Source organism: Somniosus microcephalus, chromosome 6 (genome assembly GCF_052327205.1).
Source record: "Somniosus microcephalus isolate GS21.2 chromosome 6, FLI_Smic_1.0, whole genome shotgun sequence".
Lineage (NCBI taxonomy): Eukaryota > Metazoa > Chordata > Chondrichthyes > Squaliformes > Somniosidae > Somniosus > Somniosus microcephalus.
This window is the reverse complement of record NC_140992.1, coordinates 142,550,955-142,570,872: the sequence shown is the minus strand read 5'-3', so window position 1 is coordinate 142,570,872 and position 19,918 is coordinate 142,550,955. Positions and strand designations below refer to the sequence as shown.

Here is a 19,918-nt window from a genome sequence, read left to right as displayed (position 1 = left end):
TGGTAGTTGTTGGTTTCTTTAGGCCTTCGGTTGCCACGACTTTTGTTCTCCTTCTGTTCCTTCAAGTCTCCGATGATGATCTTTCTGTACGAACTGAACTGACTGAACACTGAAAAAGCAGGCCTCAATTATACTGGTTTGAGGCCTGGCTTATCTGACCGCCAAATCTCGGGTTTGGTTGTTAAATTTGGCGGGCTCGTTATTTTTAACATGTTTTAAAACTTTAACGAGCTTCGAGGATGGCCCATCTAATCTTAACCAGCTTCGTGGATGGTCCATCTAGTCTTAACAAGCTTTTAACTGGTTTCGGGATTGCCTTGAAACCAGTTTAAAAATGTAAAATGTTTGTAAATCTCTTTGATTGGTTTTGGACTGCTGTTTGATTGTTGTATCCTGTTGGGCTATGTTCTTTCCTTTGTGTTGCTGTGGGCATGTACTGTTTTATTCATGTACTTTGGCTCTGCGATTTTCGGCGGGAAAAAGTTTTATTGTCTTTATGTAAAGGCTGAGGTGGCCCAGGACATTCCCAGACTGTCCAAAATCCAAACTCGGGGGTCCACCCCACTTCCCTCTGTCACAGCCTTTCGCAAGTCTGAACATGCCTTTTAAACCATCCAAATCTCCCTGGGGTTTTGATTTTTAAAATCCCTTTGGCCCAATATTCCCCTATTTTGGGGAAAATGTGTAATTTTGCGATCCTTACACAGGGATAGGATTATTTCCCCTAATAAAGCAATCGTTTGAATTTCCTAATAAAAAGACTTGGCCAATTCCGACAGGGTTTGCTATTTCATCAGGACCTAACCTCGGTTAGGGTTTAATATGAACTTTATAAGAAATTTCTAGTCCTCAATGGTATATTGAGGGAGTTCTGATTTAAGTTCTACAAGGCCTGATCAGGGACTTGTCATCTCTAGAGACTTTAATCTGGGTCTTGTATTGATTTCTTTGTGGGTTCAATGACGAGACATTTATGAAAGAGAATGGGCTAGATTTTCAGTATAGGCAGTTTTGGGGCGCTAGCTTTAGCGCCCGCCCGAAGTTAGCGCCCGCCCCAAAGTAGCGCCCCGTTGCCGGGAATTCAGTGGCTTCGCCCTAAGAGGTTGGTGGAGCGCTAAAAGAGGCGTTCCACTACTCTCTTTAGGCGCTAAGCCGGCGGTCCAGAGGGATAGCGCCCAGGCGGGGCGCAGCACGGGTGCGGTCATTTTTGCACTGACAGCAGACCCCGTGGTGCCGACCAGCTCTTAAAGGGGGAAGGGACGAATTGGTCTGCTGCCACGCCCTGCACACTGCAGCCTTGCAAAGAGGCCTCAACACTACTGCTCAGCCCCAGGGAGTCATGGCAACGCCAGAGAAGGCCCGTCAGCGTGCCCTGCGCTTCTCAGAGGGTGATCTGGACATAATGGTCACAGCTCTGGAGGTGAGGCGCAAGATCTTGTTTCCAGAGAGTGGGAGGAATCCAACCCACCACGACTACACCAAAGCCTGGAAGCAGATCGCCCAGAGGGTGACGTTCACCGGCGAGGCCCCCAGGACCCACAAACAATGCCGTAAGAAATACAACGATCTGACCAGGATTGTGAGGGTGAGTAGCCTTTCCAGTCTCCTCCTCATTCTTGCATGTACACCTGACATGATGGGCAAAGGGACCTGAAAGTCCTTTTGGCCAGCCCTCAGCCAGCAGCATTGGGACAGTCATGAGCATCAAATGGCCATTCGGCACTCTACACTTTGGCCAAGCTATTCCACCATGGGAGGCAGTGGACAGTACATCAGGGCTTCACTCTGTCCAAGCTATTCCACCATGGGAGGCAGTGCACACTACATCAGGGCTTCACTCTGTCCAAGCTATTCCACCATGGGAGGCAGTGCACACTACATCAGGGCTTCACTCTGTCCAAGCTATTCCACCATGGGAGGCAGTGCACACTACATCAGGGCTTCACTGCGCACTTACAGCCCGTCCTTTCTCTTGCAGGCTAAAGTAGCGTTTAATCACCAGGCCCGTGCCAGGGGTGGCCGCGCCAAGCTGCAGAAGCTCACTCGGCTGGAGGAGCGCGTGTGTGTGCTCATGGGAGCCCGTGTGATTGTCCCCACAGCGTGCGGTGTATCCGACCCTCCACTGCCCGGCAATGGTAAGGACCTCGCCTTTTGGCCCTCTCGCGTCGCACTGGCCCATCCGAGCTACCTCCTTTGCCACTGTCCCACCAATGCGCTGAATCCCACCAGTCCTAACTCCCTCGCTGACGCCGTCTCCTCACTCTGAAGCTACTCTTGTGCATTCCTGCTTTCAGCTGGTGACGACCAGGACCCTGAGGCTGCCAGTGACAGCACCTCCAACCAGGAGGAGGAGGAGGAGCAAGCCGGACCTTCGGGGGAACAGTCACGTCCCGCAGGAGAGGAGGAAATGCTTGACACCTCCTCACTGGACGAGTGCCTGGAGGAACTGTCGCAGGGCAATGCAGCTTCTGGGACCAGTGGCGTCCAGCCACCCAGGAGCCGTGCGCGTGGCCCGCGGCCTTCCCCCCAAAGGGGGGAAGGATCAGAGGGGAGTGCTGCTGCTCGGCACACTCGCCGTCACCAACGCGGCAAGGGTCCCCTAGTTCGGCCCCCTCCTCCCCAGCGGGAGAGTCGCGACTCCAGTCCGGACACCTTCACTTCGGAGGAGGTGCGGAAGCTCGATCAGATGGCCGACGACTCGGACCGGCGCCACACGGAGCTCATGAGCGTGGTGGGGCGCATGCCTGAGGCCATCGAGTCGCTGGCGACCAGTGTGCGCGAGTTCGGGGCAGCAACTGCCGCGACTGGCCGCATGCTAACTGATGCCGTCAAGACCCTGGCGGATGTGATGCGCGCGCACACCAGGACCACAGGGCCACTCACTGCTGCCACACGCGCTGTCTCAGGCAGGCATCGCCAGGGCAGGCGCCGCGCTGGACCATCCCAGCAAGCCGGCCGTCGGCTGATTGCTGCGGATCCTGCAGTGCGGGCCCGGCCGAGTGCCACCGCGCCACAGCACCAGCCAGCGCATCCCAGACGCCAGCTGGCCCACATTGCGCCATCCGTCGCCGCCATTCCCCCTCTGGGGCGTCGACGGCAAGCGGCTGCAGCTGATGGTGGCCAGGCTCAGGTGCGCCACTCAGCAGACGGCCCCTCGAGGCCCAAACGCCGTGTAGGCCGCCCCCCAGCGGCATCTGGCGGAAGGGCATCTGAGCCTCAGGCGCCTTCCCCCAGCCTCGCAGCAGCCACTGGGCAGAGCTTGCGAAGGAGCAGCAGGCAGGGCAGGGGAGGCAAAATGCTGGCCAAGGTCTCGCCCTCGCGGGCCACTCAGTAGAGGGTGTGGCCAGCTTTCCTTTAATATGGCGGTGGCCATCTTTATTTTGCCCATGGTTGTGCTTTTGGAGGGCTTTTTTTTTGCGTTAGGCCGACGTTGAGGCCCGGTTTCAATAAAGGTGGAGTGGCTCCTCCCCAGTTTGTGGGAGTGAGTCGTTTGTTGGGCTTTTTGTGGGGCCCGTTTATTGTTTTTGGGGATTCATGTGGGAAGGGCTTTTCATTTTTGTGTAATAAAAAATTATCTTTATTCATGCAGTCTCCATGGTTGTTCTTCTTAGTGTTTGTTGGCTTCGCCAGCTGAGGGCTTGCGGAGCGGCTGCATTCATCTTCCCTCATGGCCCCTGGCCATTCCCTGACAGGGGGCTTAGAAGTACCGTGTAATAAGGTGGCGTCGTGCGGCCCTTGGCCCTGGTCGCTCCCTCCTGGGAACGTACTCCTGCTCCTCCTCCTCCTCCTCCTCCTCCTCCTCATGCTCCTCCTGCTCCTCCTCCTGAGGTGCTGGTCCAACGTCAGGTGGCAGTGCCTGAGTCCTGCGGATAGCCAGGTTGTGTAGCATGCAGCAAACCACCACAAATTGGGAGACCCGGTCCGGCGAATACTGGAGAGCTCCTCCGGAGCGATCAAGGCAGCGGAACCGCTGCTTGAGGACCCCAATAGTTAGCTCGATGATGTTGCGGGTGGTTTGATGGCCCTCGTTGTAGGCCTCTTCAGCAGCGGTCCTGGGCGCGCGGAGCGGGGTCATGAGCCAGGTGCACAAAGGATAGCCTTTGTCCCCGAGTAGCCATCCTCTTGGGGGAGGCTGTGCCTGGAACATGTCATGCACAGTACTCTGCCGCAGGATAAAGGCATCGTGGCTGCTGCCTGGGAAGCTGGCATTGACTGCCATGATGCGCTGCTTGTGGTCACAGACCAGCTGCACATTCAGAGAATGGTAGCCCTTCCTGTTGCGATACTGCTCGCCATGCTCCAGAGGGGCCCGCAAAGCCACATGCGTACAGTCAATGGCGCCCTGCACCAAGGGGAATTCCCCGAGTCTGGAAAATCCCAATGCGCGCTGATGCTGGCTCTCCAGGGCCATGGGGAAGGAGATGAATTGGCTTCTCCTTCTGAACAGTGCTTCGGTCACCTGGCGGATGCAGCGATGCGCGCCGTACTGGGAGATGTTTGCTATGTCCCCAGCAGCGTATTGGAAGGAGCCGGTGGCATAGAAGTTCAATGCCACTGTCACCTTCACTTCCACCGACAGAGACGTCCTGCACCTGAGCTTTGGCCGCAGATCTCGGCGAAGCAGGTGGCAGATCTCTGCAATCACCCCCTTTCGGAATCGGAGCCTTTTAACACATCGCGCGGCACTCATGTTTAGGTAGGAGCGCTGCTGGCGGTATAGCCTGACTGGGTAAGGCCTACGTGGCCGACGCCTGTAGCCCCCTCTGCCTCTAGCCAGGGCTGCCCCTCTCACAATGCGTCTGCGAGCCCTACGGACATGGAGCTGCAGCTCCGCGTTGGCACCCCATGCAACCCCCATCAAATCCTGGCAAACACTCTAATTTCCAAATGGCCACTTGCAGCGCTGTTGCCTGAGTCCAAAAATACCTGGCTCTTGCTGCTTGAAACCAGTTAGCTATCCTCCTTGTTGTGTCTCCAGAAATGCATTGCACAAGACTGTTTTCTGAAAAAAGGATGGCCTTTATACTGGAGAGGACGTTCCCTTTAATTAGCGCCCCCCGGGGCCCGCGCTGGTTGTGTTGCGTTCCTTTTTCCAAACGCTCCGGCCGCCCGCCGCACAATGGGGCGGTCCGACTGAAGTTTGCAATCGGGGCAGCCAAAGGGCGTTGCACGAGGATGTGACGTCATTTTCTGCGCGCGCATCCGGGCGGGCGCTAAACTTTGCGCCGGCACTAATGGGCAACTTAATTTGGGGCGGGGCGCAAACTGCGCTGCGCCCGGGCGCTACACGCATAGCGCCCGGAAATCACTTCTCTTAAGGCGCTAACTGCTGGCGCAAGCAACTGAAAATCTAGCCCAATGTCTTTTAATCTAAAGTCTGTTCAACTCTTTATACAGCATTTACAGGAGACATCATGCTAGTGATGCATCTAGAACGAAACTGAAACCAAACTAAACTGCCTTGCTTGTCTCTCACATGCCCTCTGCTGGTCAGGCACAAGCAATCAATACATGCAAACATGCTGGTAAGGCATCATAATCAAACAGGCAAATACCATCTCTATTTGCTGATATCATTTCATCTCCTTTTCTTAAAACAAAAGAATTTTACTTTTAACTAACAACATGTTTTCTTTGTATTAATCTGCATTTTAACTGTAACACTTAATGAACTTACATTATCATTATCATGATCAAGGTTTTTTAGCCTTGCTTTGTGTGTTCACATGAAATATGTCAATACACTAGAACTTGAAGAAAGAATAAGATAACATTACTTCCTTCTATAACAATAGTCCTTAAATTTGCTCAATGAGTCTCTCAGGAGGCTTCACGTGTCTTGAGGATTTTCTGATTGATTGTCCTTGAATCTGAGTTGTTGCCTCAGATGATGTGTTCTCAGCTGTGTGATCAGGTTGTTCAACAGTATCAGTCTCTTGACCTGCTATGGCTGGTCCCATGAGAAGACCTCGACGATTTCTTCTCAGAACAGCACCCTCATCTGTCTGAATGGTGTATGATCTTGGTTGAACAGGTCAGGACAGTTCCCTTCTGAGTCCATGTGTTTGTTTTGTCTTTGAACCTTACTTGGTCACCAGTGTGGAGTTCAGGTAGGTTTTGTGTTCCTCTGTCATAGTAGTACTTTTGCTTTTCTTTCTGTTGTTCTTTGAACTTCCTCACTTTCTCCCCCTCTTTTGTTTTCAGGAGGTTCTCCGGGATGGGTAGGTTTGACCTTAGCCGACGTCCCATCAGGAGTTGGGCTGGTGACATACCACACTCGAGCGGCGTTGTGCGGTATACAAGCATGCTCTGGTAGAAGTCAGTTCCACTGTCTTTTGCCTTGTACATCAGTCTTTTCACTGTCTGGACCGATTTTTCCACTAGTCCATTGGACTGTAGATAGTGAGGACTTGACGTTGTGTGGACAAAGTCCCACTCTTTGGCAAAGTGTCGGAAACTTGCATTGTAAAACTGGGGTCCGTTGTCTGTGAAGACCTCGCTTGCCACGCCATGTCTGGAGAATATGGCTTTCATACATGTTATCAGAGCATCTGCAGTGGTGGTGCACAGTCTACAAACCTCTGGATACAGGGAGTAACAGTCTGTGACTACAAGATAGTCCTTCCCTTGACATACGAATAGGTCAGCGCCTACCTTCTGGTAAGGTCTGTCTGGCGCTGGGTGTGGCTTTAGTGGTTCTACCGGATTGCTTGCTCGATATTTCAGGCATATTGTGCAGTTTGACACTTCATTTGTCACATCTTGGTTGATTCGTGGCCAGTACATCACCTCTCGTGCTCTTTTCTTACACTTTTCGATTCCCAGATGTCCTCCATGGATCCTTTTTAGCATCTCTTTTCTCAGACTCTTTGGGATAACTATTTTACTTCCTTTGTAGATGATGTCTTCGACCACTGATAGTTCCGCCCTGCAGTTCCAGTACTCTGCTATGTCAGGTGAGCAGTCTTGCTTCATGTTGGGCCATCCATCCAAAATGCTTTTCCTCAGTCGTCTCATTGTTTCATCTTTGTTTGTCTCAGTCTTTATGAGCTCCATTTTTGCATCTGCTATGGGCAGTGCACTTGTGATCATGTCCACGTAGGCGTTCACTTTTTCATCCATTGTGGTGTTTGCAGGCTCACTTGGGTCTACAGCTCTGGACAACGTGTCTGCTGTATACATCAGCTTACCTGGTGTGTACGCAACATTCAGTGTATAGCGTTGCAGCCTGATCATCATTCTTTGTATTCTAAGCGGACAGCTATTTAGTGGCTTTTGGAACAATGCAATCAAGGGCTTATGGTCAGTCTCTACACTGATTGCTTGTCCTGCCACAAACTGGTGAAATCTTTCACAGGCGTATGTGATGCTGAGCAGCTCCTTTTCTATTTGAGCATATCACGTCTCCGCGTCTGTCATTGAGCGTGATGCATATGCAATAGGTTGCCAGTAGTCATATTTTTGCAGAAGAACGGCACCGAGCCCACTCTGTGATGCATCTGATGATATCTTGATGGGTCTCGCTGGGTCATAAAACCTCAGAACTGGTTCCTCTGTGAGCAGTTTCTTTAGATCGCTCCATGACTTCTCATGCTCATGATTCCATTCCCATTCTATTTTCTTTTCAGTTAGTCTTCTCAGTGGCACCATCTTTTCTGAGAGGTTGGATATGAATTTACCCATGTAGTTGATCATTCCATTAAACCTCTGCACGTCCTTTTTGCATTGTGGCTTTGGCATATTCTCAATGGCGGAAACCTTTCTGGGATCTTGTCTGATGCCCTCACTGCTAAGGATATCTCCCACGAATGTCAGTTCTGTCACCCCGAGCTGGCATTTCTCTCTATTCAGCTTCAGGTTTGTTTTCCTTGCTGCTTCCAGCACTTTTTTCAGTCTCTCGTCATGCTCAGTTCTCGTGGTTCCCCATACTATGATGTCATCCATTGATGTATCAACTCCCTCCAGGTGCTCATAGATCATATGGATAGTTTTGTGATACACTTCAGGAGCTGAGGCAATGCCAAATGGTAACCTTAGGAATCTGTATCTGCCAAATGGACTGTTGAACGTGCACAGTCTTGAACTTGCTTCGTCCAATTTCATCTGCCAAAATCCTGATGATGCATCTAACTTGCTGAAATACTTTGCATTTGCAAACTGTGCCATGATTTCCTCACGTGTAGGAAGCTTGAAGTGCTTTCTCTTTATTGCTCTGTTTAGATCTCTTGGATCCAGGCAAATTCTGAGCTTTCCATTCTTTTTGTCCACTACGACGAGGGAACTCACCCACTCAGTTGGCTCATCTATCTTCCGAATCACGTTCAGGCTTTCCATCCTGTCCAACTCTGCCTTCAGTTGCTTTTGAAGAGCAAACGGAACTTTTCTGCATGGATGTATGACCGGTGTCATACTTTTATCTACTCTGATCGTGTGTTCTCCTGGAATGCAGCCTAGACCCTTAAATAGGTCTTTGTACTCTTTCATGAGTTCATCAAAGACTGTCTCTCCTTCGCTTTCTACAACGAGGACTCTCTTTACCAGGTTCAGTCTCTCACAGGCTTTTAAACCTAGTATGGCTTGCACATCCTTTGGCACCACGATTAATGCTAGCGTGTGCTCTCTGTCCTTGTGTGTCACTTTGACAATGCATCTTCCTTTCACTGGTATATCAGTACCTGAGTATTCTGTCACTTTCACTTTTATTCCATGTATCTTTGGTCTGGGTCTAATTTTCTTAAAATCAGTCTCTGATATCACATTAACTTGTGCTCCAGTATCCAATTTAAATGGAATGTGTATGTCATTCACTTTTAGTGTCAACATCCAGTCTCTTTCTTCTTTTTTGTTTTCAGACACAACATCTACATAGAACTCCTCTATCTCACTTTCATCTACTGTATGGACCTTGCTTTGTTGCGCTTGGTTCTTACAGCAATGGGCATAATGGTTGTTTTTGTTGCAACTATTGCATTTTTTACCATATGCTGGACACTTTCTTGGTGGATGCTGTGTACCGCATCGACTACATGACTTTCGATTGTCCCTTTCATTTTCGTTCGCTGGCCATGCCTCTTTTTTCACATTGGCGCTCGTTTTGTTAAACGGTTTGTATCTGTTCTTTCTCAGTGCATCCACGTTGCAGCTATTGTCACTGAACAGCTCCTTTGCCTGCGACTTCACAGTCTCTGTAGCCCTACACAGTGCTATGGCTTTTCCCAGGTCTAGATCTTGCTCTCTTAGCAGTCTTTCCCTCAGACCATTCTCTGGAATACCACACACCAGTCTGTCTTTTATCAGCGAGTCTGTCAGTCCCCCAAATTCAGATGTTTTGCTTCGGTTTCTCAGTTCAGTCACATACTGATCAATAGTCTCTCCCGTTTTCTGTACACATGTGAAAAATCTGTGCCTCTCAAACATCACATTACATTTAGGTATGCAGTAGGCCTCAAACTGTTCCATTATTTTATCTAACTTCATTTTGTCTCCATCAGCAGCGAATGTGAAGTTATTATACACCTCCAGCGCTTCATCACCCATGACATGTAAGAACAGTGACGCTTTCATTTTATCACCTTTCTCGTCAGCTCCGATTGCTGATAAATACAACCCCAAATGTTGTTTGAACCTCCTCCAATTTTCAGCCACATTACCTGTCAACTGAAGCGTCGCCGGTGGGTGTAAACCTTCCGTTTTTTCACTTCGTTAGCTATTCTCCAATGGTAAGCAACGATGTTGTCTTTTGGCTTGCTAATTTGTGGAGAGCTGATTTAACTTCAGATTTTTTCTCTTCATCTCTTTCAATCACTTCTGACACCATGTATTGATTTCTTTGTGGGTTCAATGACGAGACATTTATGAAAGAGAATGGGCTAGATTTTCAGTTGCTTGCGCCAGCAGTTAGCGCCTTAAGAGAAGTGATTTTCGGGCGCTATGTGTGTAGCGCCCGGGCGCAGCGCAGTTTGCGCCCCGCCCCAAATTAAGTTGCCCGTTAGCGCCGGCGCAAAGTTTAGCGGCCGCCCGGATGCGCGCGCAGAAAATGACGTCACATCCTCGTGCAACGCCCTTTGGCCGCCCCGAATCCAAACTTCAGTCGGACCGCCCCATTCTGCGGCTGGCGTCCAGAGCGTTTGTAAAATGGAACGCAACACACCCTGGGGAGCGCAAATTAAAGGGCACTCCTCCTGCACTATAAACGGCAGTCTGCATGTGTTGTGTGGAAGGATCCAGTGTGTTGTTGTGAACAGTGTATTTATGTTTCCGGCCACCACCACCACCACCACCACCACCACCACCACCACCACCACCACCACCACCACCACCACCTCCTCCTCCTCCTCCTCCTCCTCCTCCTCCAAAAAAAACACATGCACCCTTCCCCTTCAAGAGCTCACTGGCACCAGAGTGTCTGCCGTGCGCTGCGCCCGAGCTCGGGCGCTGCGCTCTGCACCGCCGGCTTAGCGCCTAAAGATAGTAGTGGAACGCCTCTTTTAGCGCTCCACCAACCTCTTAGGGCGAAGCCACTGAATTTCCGGCAACGGGGTGCTACTTTGGGGCGGGCGCTAAGGTTAGCGCCCCAAAACTGTCTATACTGAAAATCTAGCCCTTAGTACCACTGTCAGTAAAGCACTCCTTCTATACTTAACAATCTACAAGATAGATATAGATATAAATATAAGTATAGGGTTCTGTATCAACTCGTTAACACACACGTTGGGCACTGACTAAAGGGATAATTACTAGTCCTAGCCCCTTTAGGGCTACCCCTGATCAGGCATATTCTTCAGAAGTTCAATTTCAACTAAAATTTGAGGTAGCCGAATCCTAAAGATGCTTAATTGGGTCTAAATGTCTGGACTATCTCTCCCTAAAGGAAAGGAGCAACCTGAAAATGTTACCATCCTCCAGATAGCACTTTTAATATGTTTAGCTAGACTGTAATGTTCCGGATATTATGAGGGTCTGGAAAACTCCCCCAGAATTCTGCAACTCCTCACCAAAGTGTGTACAGAGATTGAGTTTGCGAGTTTGATACAGACGTACTAAGTGAGACAATTCTAAAAATATATAAATTTATTAAGAACCGACATATAATTTACAGTTGGTGAGTCAATCTGTAAGGGGTGGTGTGTGTGGTCAGCTTTGCCTCTGACTCCCTGAACAGTTTGAATCGCTCCCACTCCCTTGGTTCTAGACTTTGGACTTATTTGGGGGCTGTAATGAAATTGCAACAGACAACTGAGTTGGTGAAAAGAACTTGGATTTTTATTTGAGACAGGAAAACATACACAATGCAATAATCTTATTACTCTAAAAAGGGGAACACTTCGGAATATACGAGGGAGAATGACAATAGACAAAATACTTCACCCCTCCCAATCCCACTACACTAACTAGGTTGGATTCCAGAGGACCAGGGAAATGCTCACCAAACGACTTTCTTGACAGTTGTAGAGGTTCGCGATTTCGGGGTTCTCTTAGGTGTGGCGGTTGGGGCCTGCCATACCCCGGACATGGTGGAAGTCTTCACCTGCGTTGGTTTATCAGTCTTCGCATGACCGCTGATGCGGTCAGGTGCGTATTGGATCTATCGGGTAAGGACCCAATTTCCTTTGGTTAGTTATAGGCCTAGATTTTCAGTATAGACAGTTTTGGGGCGCTAACCTTAGCGCCCGCCCGAAGTTAGCGCCCGCCCCAAAGTAGCGCCCCGTTGCCGGAAATTCAGTGGCTTCGCCCTAAGAGGTTGGTGGAGCGCTAAAAGAGGCGTTCCACTACTATCTTTAGGCGCTAAGCCGGCGGTGCAGAGCGCCTAAAGATAGTAGTGGAAGTGCAGAGCTCGGGCGCAGCGCACGGCAGACACTCTGGTGCCAGTGAGCTCTTAAAGGGGAAGGGTGCATGTGTTTTTTTCAAAGGCAGAGTCTGGGGGGGAAAAGATGATGATGAGAAGAGGAGGAGGAGGAGGAGGAGGAGGAGGAGGAGGAGGAGGAGGAGGAGGAGGAGGAGGAGGAGGAGGAGGAGGAGGAGGAGGAGGAGGAGGAGGAGGAGGAGGAGGAGGAGGAGGAGGAGGAGGAGGAGGAGGAGGAGGAGGAGGAGGAGGAGGAGGAGGAGGAGGAGGAGGAGGAGGAGGAGGAGGAGGAGGAGGAGGAGGAGGAGGAGGAGGGGGAGGAGGAGGAGGAGGAGGAGGAGGAGGAGGAGGAGGAGGAGGAGGAGGTGGTGGTGGTGGTGGTGGTGGTGGTGGCCGGAAACATAAATACACCATTCACAACACACTGGTTCCTTCCATTATAGTGCAGGAGGAGGGCCCTTTAATTTGCGCTCGCCAGGGTGTGTTGCGTTCCATTTTACAAACGCACTGGACGCCAGCCGCACAATCGGGCGGTCCGACTGAAGTTTGGATTCGGGGCGGCCAAAGGGCGTTGCACGAGGATGTGACGTCATTTTCTGCGCGCGCATCCGGGCGACCGCTAAACTTTGCGCCGGCGCTAACGGGCAACTTAATTTGGGGCGGGGCGCAAACTGCGCTGCGCCCGGGCGCTACACGCATAGCGCCCGAAAATCACTTCTCTTAAGGCGCTAACTGCTGGCGCAAGCAACTGAAAATCTAGCCCATAGTGTTTAGAGTCTTTTTCGTCAAATCTTACCCAGGGGTAAGTCAGGATAACTTGTAGAGTGGAAACAAACTTGTGAATCTTCGGTTTCTTCCAGGTTGGTTTCTTGTTGGTCGCGGTGGCCCAATATTACCTAGCTGTTGGTAATATTGTTGCTTGTTGGTTTCTTGGGGCCCTTGGTTGCCGCAATTTCTTTCTGTTCTTCTGTTGTCCTTCCATCAATCTCTGATTCTCCGACTGTGTGTGATGATGAGGATGAATGTTTTCAACTGAAAAAGCAGGCCCCAATTATGCCGTTTGAGGCCTTGCTTATCTGCCTGCCAAATCTTCTCTGGCCCATTGTCAATTTTGGTGGGCTCGTTAACTTTAATAGTTTTAAAATTCTTTAACTGGTTCCGAGCTGGTCCCATCTATTTTTAATTGACTTAAGTTGGTGTAAACTAGTTTTGGGATGGTCCGTCGAAACCTAAATTGGTTTATAATGGCTTGTTTAATCTTTGGTCCGATTAGTGAGTTTTGTCTTCTCCTGCTGGGGTCAGGGTCCCTTTTGTTGATCAGTGGCATGTACTATATTATTCATATTCTTGATGGCTCTGTAATTTTGGCAGGAACTGTCCTTCCATAGGCCTATTGTAATTTATGTGGAATGACTGAGATGGTCCAGAACATTCCCAGATGATTTGGCCTATGCCAATACTCAAACTGTTTGTTTTACAGAGGCCCATCCCAACTCCTTTGTTGCAGCCTTCCACAGGCCTGGAGATGTCCTTTTAAAATAACCAAAATCCTGGGGTTTTAACTTTAAGCCCCTTTTTGGTCCAATATTCTTTAAAACAGTAATTTTCTTGGTTTGAGGGAATCTGCAGAATTTTGAGAATCTTACAAATTGCAACATTAACAGTTCCAAAAAGAGAAAGCTTTTAATTCTATTATCAGAGAACCTAATCTCAAATCTTAACATCGCTACAGTTTTACAGTTCTTAGTTTTCTACAGGATATCCACCAAAATCAAATACAGTACCTTTGATCCTTGAGGTACAAAGAGTTGGAGACTTACAGAGCTGGCTCTGAAGCCGAGAATCGCTTTACCCCTTTAAAGCGAGTCTACTATCCCATTTGAGAGTTCAATATTTATACCCTTTTCCAGTGGTATTTCCTTTAAGGTTTTCTGCTGATGTAAGCTAATTATCTCTGGTCATTTTTCTGCTGACCCCTGCAATTCTTACAGTCACCTCAGCTGGTAGCATTACAGAATTATATCTCTCCTCTAGGTGTTCTAAGTTTATCATAAAAAACAGTGTAACAGCAGGTGCGTTTTACTTGATGTCATTTTTACGAAGGCAGATGTTTGTGCTTCTTTACGAAGTGTAAATTAGAACACCTTGTACAGGATGAACTATTGTCTTGTTCCCAAAGGTTCAGACTGTCAGGAGCCTTTAACCTTCTGTTTCAATAAGGTTATTGATTCAGTGTCAACAACTATCTTATCTCAATAGCCAGAATGCTATCACAGCTTTTTCATAGTTAGGTTTCTAGATTTCCAGACCCAGCTTGTCATGTTTTAATAAGGCCAGAATTCTTTCATATAACGGTGTATTTTTCTGAATAGGTTATGTAGCTTATTCCTTCACAAGACACTGCCAGAAACTGTGCAATGCAGCACTGTGGGACTTTAGCATGGATTACCACAAGAGGGAGATCCAAGATAAAGCACGAAGGGGCGAAAGAACTGCAAGGAATGGAATAAATCCCAGAGAAGGAAAGGCAGAAAGCCACAGAGCAAAGGGCATTCGGCAGCAGTGGAAGGGAATCCAGAGCAGGGTGGGGACCAGCCCCCCGATTATCAAAATCCATGACAAGGCCTTGGACAATGTGGACAACTTTCCATGCCTCAGGAGCCTACTGTCAACAAGGGAAGGCATCAATGACAAAGTCCAACACCGCCTTCAGTGTGCCAGTGCAGCCTTCGGTCGCCTGAGGAAGAGAGTGTTTGAAGACCAGGACCTCAAACCCAGCACTAAGCTCATGGTCTACAGAGCAGCAGTGAGACCCGCCCTCCTGTATGCCTCAGAGACATGGACCATGTACAGCAGGCACCTCAAAGCACTGGAGAGGTACCACCAATGCTGCCTCCACAAGATCCTGCAAATCCATTGGCAGGATAGGCGCACCAACATCAGTGTTCTCGCTCAGGCCAACATCTCCAGCATCGAAGCTTTTACCACGCTCGATCAGCTCCGATGGGTGGGTCACATTGTCCGCTTGCCTGATACGAGACTCCCAAAACAAGCGCTCTACTTGGAGCTCTGGCACGGCAAGAGAGCCCCAGGTGGGCAGAGGAAATGCTTCAAGGACACCCTCAAAGCCTCCTTGAAAAAGTGCAACATCCCCAATGACACCTGGGAAAAGCAAGGGAGGTGGGGTAGCATTGCTGGTTAAAGAGGGGATTAACACAATTGAAAGGAAGGATATTAACTCTGATGATGCAGAATCTGTATGGGTAGAACTGAGAAATATCAAGGGGCAGAAAACGTTAGTGGGAGTGGTATATAGACCTCCAAACAGTAATACGGAGGTTGGGGATGGCATTAAAAGGGAAATTAGAGAAGCATGCAGTAAGGGCACAGCAGTCATCATGGGTGACTTTAATTTACATATAGATTGGGCTAACCAAATTAGTAAAAATACTGTGGAGGAGGAATTCCTAGAATGTTTACGAGATGGTTTTCTGGAACAATATGTCGAGGAACCAACCAGAGGTCAGGCCATCTTAGACTGGGTATTATGTAATGAGAGAGGATTAATTAGCAATCTTGTTGTACGAGGCCCCTTGGGTCAGAGCGATCATAATATGATAGAATTCTTCATTAGGATGGAGAGTGAAGTAGTTGACTCGGAGACTAGGGTCCTGAATTTAAATAAAGGAAACTACGATGGTATGAGGCGTGAATTGGGTAGGATTGATTGGGGAATGTCACTCAAAGGGTTGATGGTGGATAGGCAATGGCAAACATTCAAAGACCGCATGGATGAACTACAGAAGTTGTTCATCCCAGTTTGGGATAAGAATAAAACAAAAAGGGTGACTCAACCATGGCTAACAAGGGAAATTAGGGATAGCATAAGATCCAAGGAGAGGGCATATAAATTGGCCAGAACAAGTGGTAACCCTGAGGATTGGGAGCAGTTTAGGGTTCAACAAAGGAGGACAAAGGGATTAATTAAGGAGAAAATAGAATATGAAAGTAAGCTTGTAGGGAACATAAAAACTGACTGTAAGAGCTTTTATAGATATGTGAAGAGAAAAAGATCAGTGAAATCAAGTGTAGGTCCCTTGCAGTCAGAAGCAGGGGAAGTTATAATGGGGAACAAAGAAATGGCAGACCAATTAAATGCATATTTTGGTTCTGTCTTCACAAAGGAGGACACAAATAACCTCCCAGAGATGTTGGAGAACATAGGGTCTGATGAGAGGGAGGAACTGAAAGAAATCAATATTTGTAGGGAAATGGTGTTAGGGAAATTGACGGGATTGATGGCCGATAAATCCCCAGGGCCTGATAATCTACATCCTAGAAATAGTAGATGCATTGCTGATCATCTTCCAAAATTCGCTGGAATCTGGAACTGTACCAATGGATTGGAGGGTAGCTAATGTTACCCCACTATTCAAAAAGGGTGGTAGAGAGAAAGTGGGGAATTACAGACCGGTAAGCCTGACATCGGTAATGGGGAAAATGCTAGAGTCCATTATAAAGGATGTAATAGCTGAGCACCTGGAAAACAGTGACAGGATTGGACAAAGTCAATATGGATTTACAAAAGGTAAATCGTGCTTGACTAATCTACTGGAATTTTTTGAGGATGTAACTGGGAAAATAGATAAGGGAGAACCAGTAGATGTGGTGTATTTGGACTTTCAAAAGGCTTTCAATAAGGTCCCTCATAAGAGATTAGCATGTAAAGTTAAGGCACCTGGGATTGGGGGCAAGGTATTGACTTGGATAGAGAACTGGTTGGCGGACAGAAAGCAGAGAGTAGGAATTAACGGGTCTTTTTCCGAGTGGCAGGCAGTGACTAGTGGGGTACCGCAGGGATCGGTCCTTGGACCCCAGCTATTCACAATATACATTAATGATCTAGATAAGGGAACTAGATGTAATATCTCCAAGTTTGCAGACGACACAAAGCTGGGTGGGCGTGTGTGCTGCGAGGAGGATACCGAGGAACTCCAGGATGATTTGGACAGGTTGGGTGATTGGGCAGAAGCGTGGCAGATGCAATATAACATGGATAAATGCGAGGTTATCCACTTTGGTGTCAAAAACAGAAAGGCAGACTATTATCTGAATGGCAATAGATTGGGAGAAGGGGAAGTGCAACGAGACCTGGGTGTCCTTGTGCACCAGTCGCTGAAGGTAAGCATGCAGGTGCAGCAGGCGGTGAAGAAGGCAAATGGTATGTTGGCCTCCATAGCAAAAGGGTTTGAGTACAGGAGCAAGGATGTCCTGCTGCAGTTGTACAGGGCCTTGGTGAGACCACATTTTGAGTACTGTGTGCAGTTTTGGTCGCCTTATCTGAGGAAGGATGTTCTTGCCATGGAAGGAGTTCAGCAAAGATTCACAAGGCTGATCCCTGGGATGGCAGGAATGACGTATGAGGAGAGATTGGGTCGATTGGGCTTATACTCGCTGGAGTTTAGAAGAATGAGAGGGGATCTCATCGAAACTTATAAAATTCTGACAGGTCTGGACAAACTAGATGCAGGTAGAATGTTCCCGATGGTCGGAGAGTCCAGAACCAGGGGTCAAAGTCTAAGGATAAGGGGTAAGCCATTTAGGACAGAGATGAGGAAGAATTTCTTCACCCAGAGAGTGGTGAACCTGTGGAATTCTCTACCACAGAAGGCGGTTGAGGCCAAGTCTTTAAATATATTCAAGAAGGAGTTAGATATATTTCTTAGAGCTAAAGGTATCAAGGGATATGGGGAGAAGGCAGGTACGGGGTACTGAGTTTGGATGATCAGCCATGATCTCATCGAATGGCGGAGCAGGCTCGAGGGGCCGAATGACCTACTCCTGCTCCTATCTTCTATGTTTCTATGTTTCTATGTAAGACCACACAAAGTGGCGAAGAAGCCTCTGAGAAGGCTCCGAACACCTCGAGTCTCTTCGCCGGGAACAAGCGGAAGCCAAGCACAAACAGCGGAAGGAGCGCACATCAACCCAAGCACCCCCACCCACCCGCTCCTTCAACCACCGTGTGCCCCACCTGTGACAGAGACTGTAGGTCCCGCATTGGACTGATCAGTCACCTGAGAACTCATTTTTAATGTGGAAGCAAGTCATCCTCGGTTCCGAGGGACTGCCTAAGAGGAGGATATTCCTGACTGGATAGTCAGGTATTAGATAGACAGACACTGCCAGAAACTGTGCAGTGCAGCACTGTGGGACTTTAGCATGGATTACCACAAGAGGGAGCTCCAAGACAAAGCACGAAGGGGCAAGTGAACTGCAAGGGATGGAATAAATCCCAGAGAAGGAAAGGCAGAAAGCCACAGAGCAAAGGGCGTTTGGCAGCAGTGGAAGGGAATCCAAAGCAGGATGGGGACCTGCAAAAACCAGCAGATCCGAGCTAACTCAGCAGAGAATGTACAATTTCCAGCAGTTTAGCAGAAATCTGAAACCGCAGCAGCAGGCTAGACACTACAATAATTTGCATTTATATAGCGCCTTTAATGCAGTAAAACATCCCTAGATGCTTCACAGGAACGTAAATCAAACAAAAATTGAGACAGAGCCAAAGACAGATGACCAAACACTTGGTCAAAGAGGTAGGTTTTAAAAATATAAGAATTAGGAGCATTTTTTGTAATTCTATCATGGAATGTGGGCATCGCTGGCAAGGCCAGCATTTATTGTCCATCCCTAGTTGCCCTTGAGAAGTTGGTGGTGAGCTGCCTTCTTGAACCGCTGCAGTCCGTGTGGTGAAGGTGCTCCCACAGTGCTGTTAGGGAGGAAGTTCCAGGATTTTGACCCAGCGACGATGAAGGATCGGCAATATATTTCTAAGTAGGATGTTGTGTGACTTGGAGGGGAACTTGGAGGTGGTGGTGTTCCCATGCGCCTGCTCCCCTTGTCCTTCTAGGTGGAAGAGGTCGCGGGTTTGGGAGATGCTGCCGAAGAAGCCTTGGTGATTTGCTGCAGTGCATCTTGAAGATGGTACACACTGCAGCCTGTAAGGGGTGGTGTTTGGAGTCAGCTTCACCTCTGACCAATGAGCGGTTCGAATCGCTCCCACTCCCTTGGTTCTAGACCTTGGACTTATTTGGGGGTTGTAATGAAATTGCAGCAGACAACTGAATTTTGTTGAAAGAACTTTGATCTTTATTTGAGAAAGAACATACACAACACAATAATCTTAACACTCTAAATTGGGAGAACACTTCAGAATATACAAGGGAAAATAACAATAGACGGAATACTTCACCCCTCCCAATCCCACTTCACTAGCTAAGTTGGGCTCCAGAGGACCAGGGATAATGCTCACCAAAACGACTTCTTTTGACAGTTGTAGAAGTTCGTGATTTCGGGGTTCTCTAGATGTGGCGGTTGGGGCCTGCCGTACCCCAGACGCAGTAGAGGACTTCACCTGCGTAGCTGGTCAGTCTTTGCAAGTCCACTGACGCGGTAGGGTGCGTATTGGATCTATCAGGTGAGTACCCAATTTCTTTTGGTTAGAAGTAGGGTTTAGAGTCTTTTCAGTAAAATCTTACCCAGGGGTAAGTCAGGATAATTTGTAGAGTGGAAAAACTTGCGGATCTTCGGTTTCTTCCAAGTTGGTTTCTTGTTGGTCGCGGTGGCCCAATATTACCCGGTTGCTGGTAGTATTTTTGGTTGTTTGTTTCGTGGGGCCCTGGTCTGCCGTGATGGTGTGTTACTTCTTCGAGAGGGAGCACTGCTTCGAGATGGACTTCTTGATCCCGATGTTGGTAGATCTCTTCTGGGTCTACGAATCTTCTTACTCGAACTTGAACTCGAACTAACTTCCTCTTGGATTGTTTTCTTGAGCTCCGAACTCCTTTCTGTGAGAAACAGGCTTTCAATTATACTGATTGAGGCCTGCTAATCTGCGCGCCAAATCAGTTCTGGCTTATTGTTAGTTTTGGCGGGCTCATTAATTTTGATTGGTTTGAATTGTTTAATTGGTTTCGGGATGGTCCCATCGATCTTAAGTTGTTTTAAGAGCGTGTGTAGTGGTTTCGGGATGGTCCCATCGATTGTTTAACCTCTTGTTTAATTGCAGTAAAGTTG

At 48.5% G+C, this 19,918-nt stretch overlaps 1 protein-coding gene across 1 annotated transcript in view; it reads left to right on the top strand.

Moving 5' to 3' along the window:
* Window positions 1-1,299: 1,299 nt before the first annotated feature.
* The window catches only part of LOC147116111 (uncharacterized), a 55,903-nt gene continuing 37,284 nt past the window's right edge, over window positions 1,300-19,918 (top strand). Inside the window, exons 1-3 of the mRNA XM_085992006.1 lie at window positions 1,300-1,585; window positions 1,979-2,135; window positions 2,295-2,668. Of these exons, the coding sequence (XP_085848132.1) occupies window positions 1,340-1,585; window positions 1,979-2,135; window positions 2,295-2,668 (777 nt within the window). The 5' untranslated portion in view covers window positions 1,300-1,339. The remainder of the gene's footprint in view (window positions 1,586-1,978; window positions 2,136-2,294; window positions 2,669-19,918) is intronic.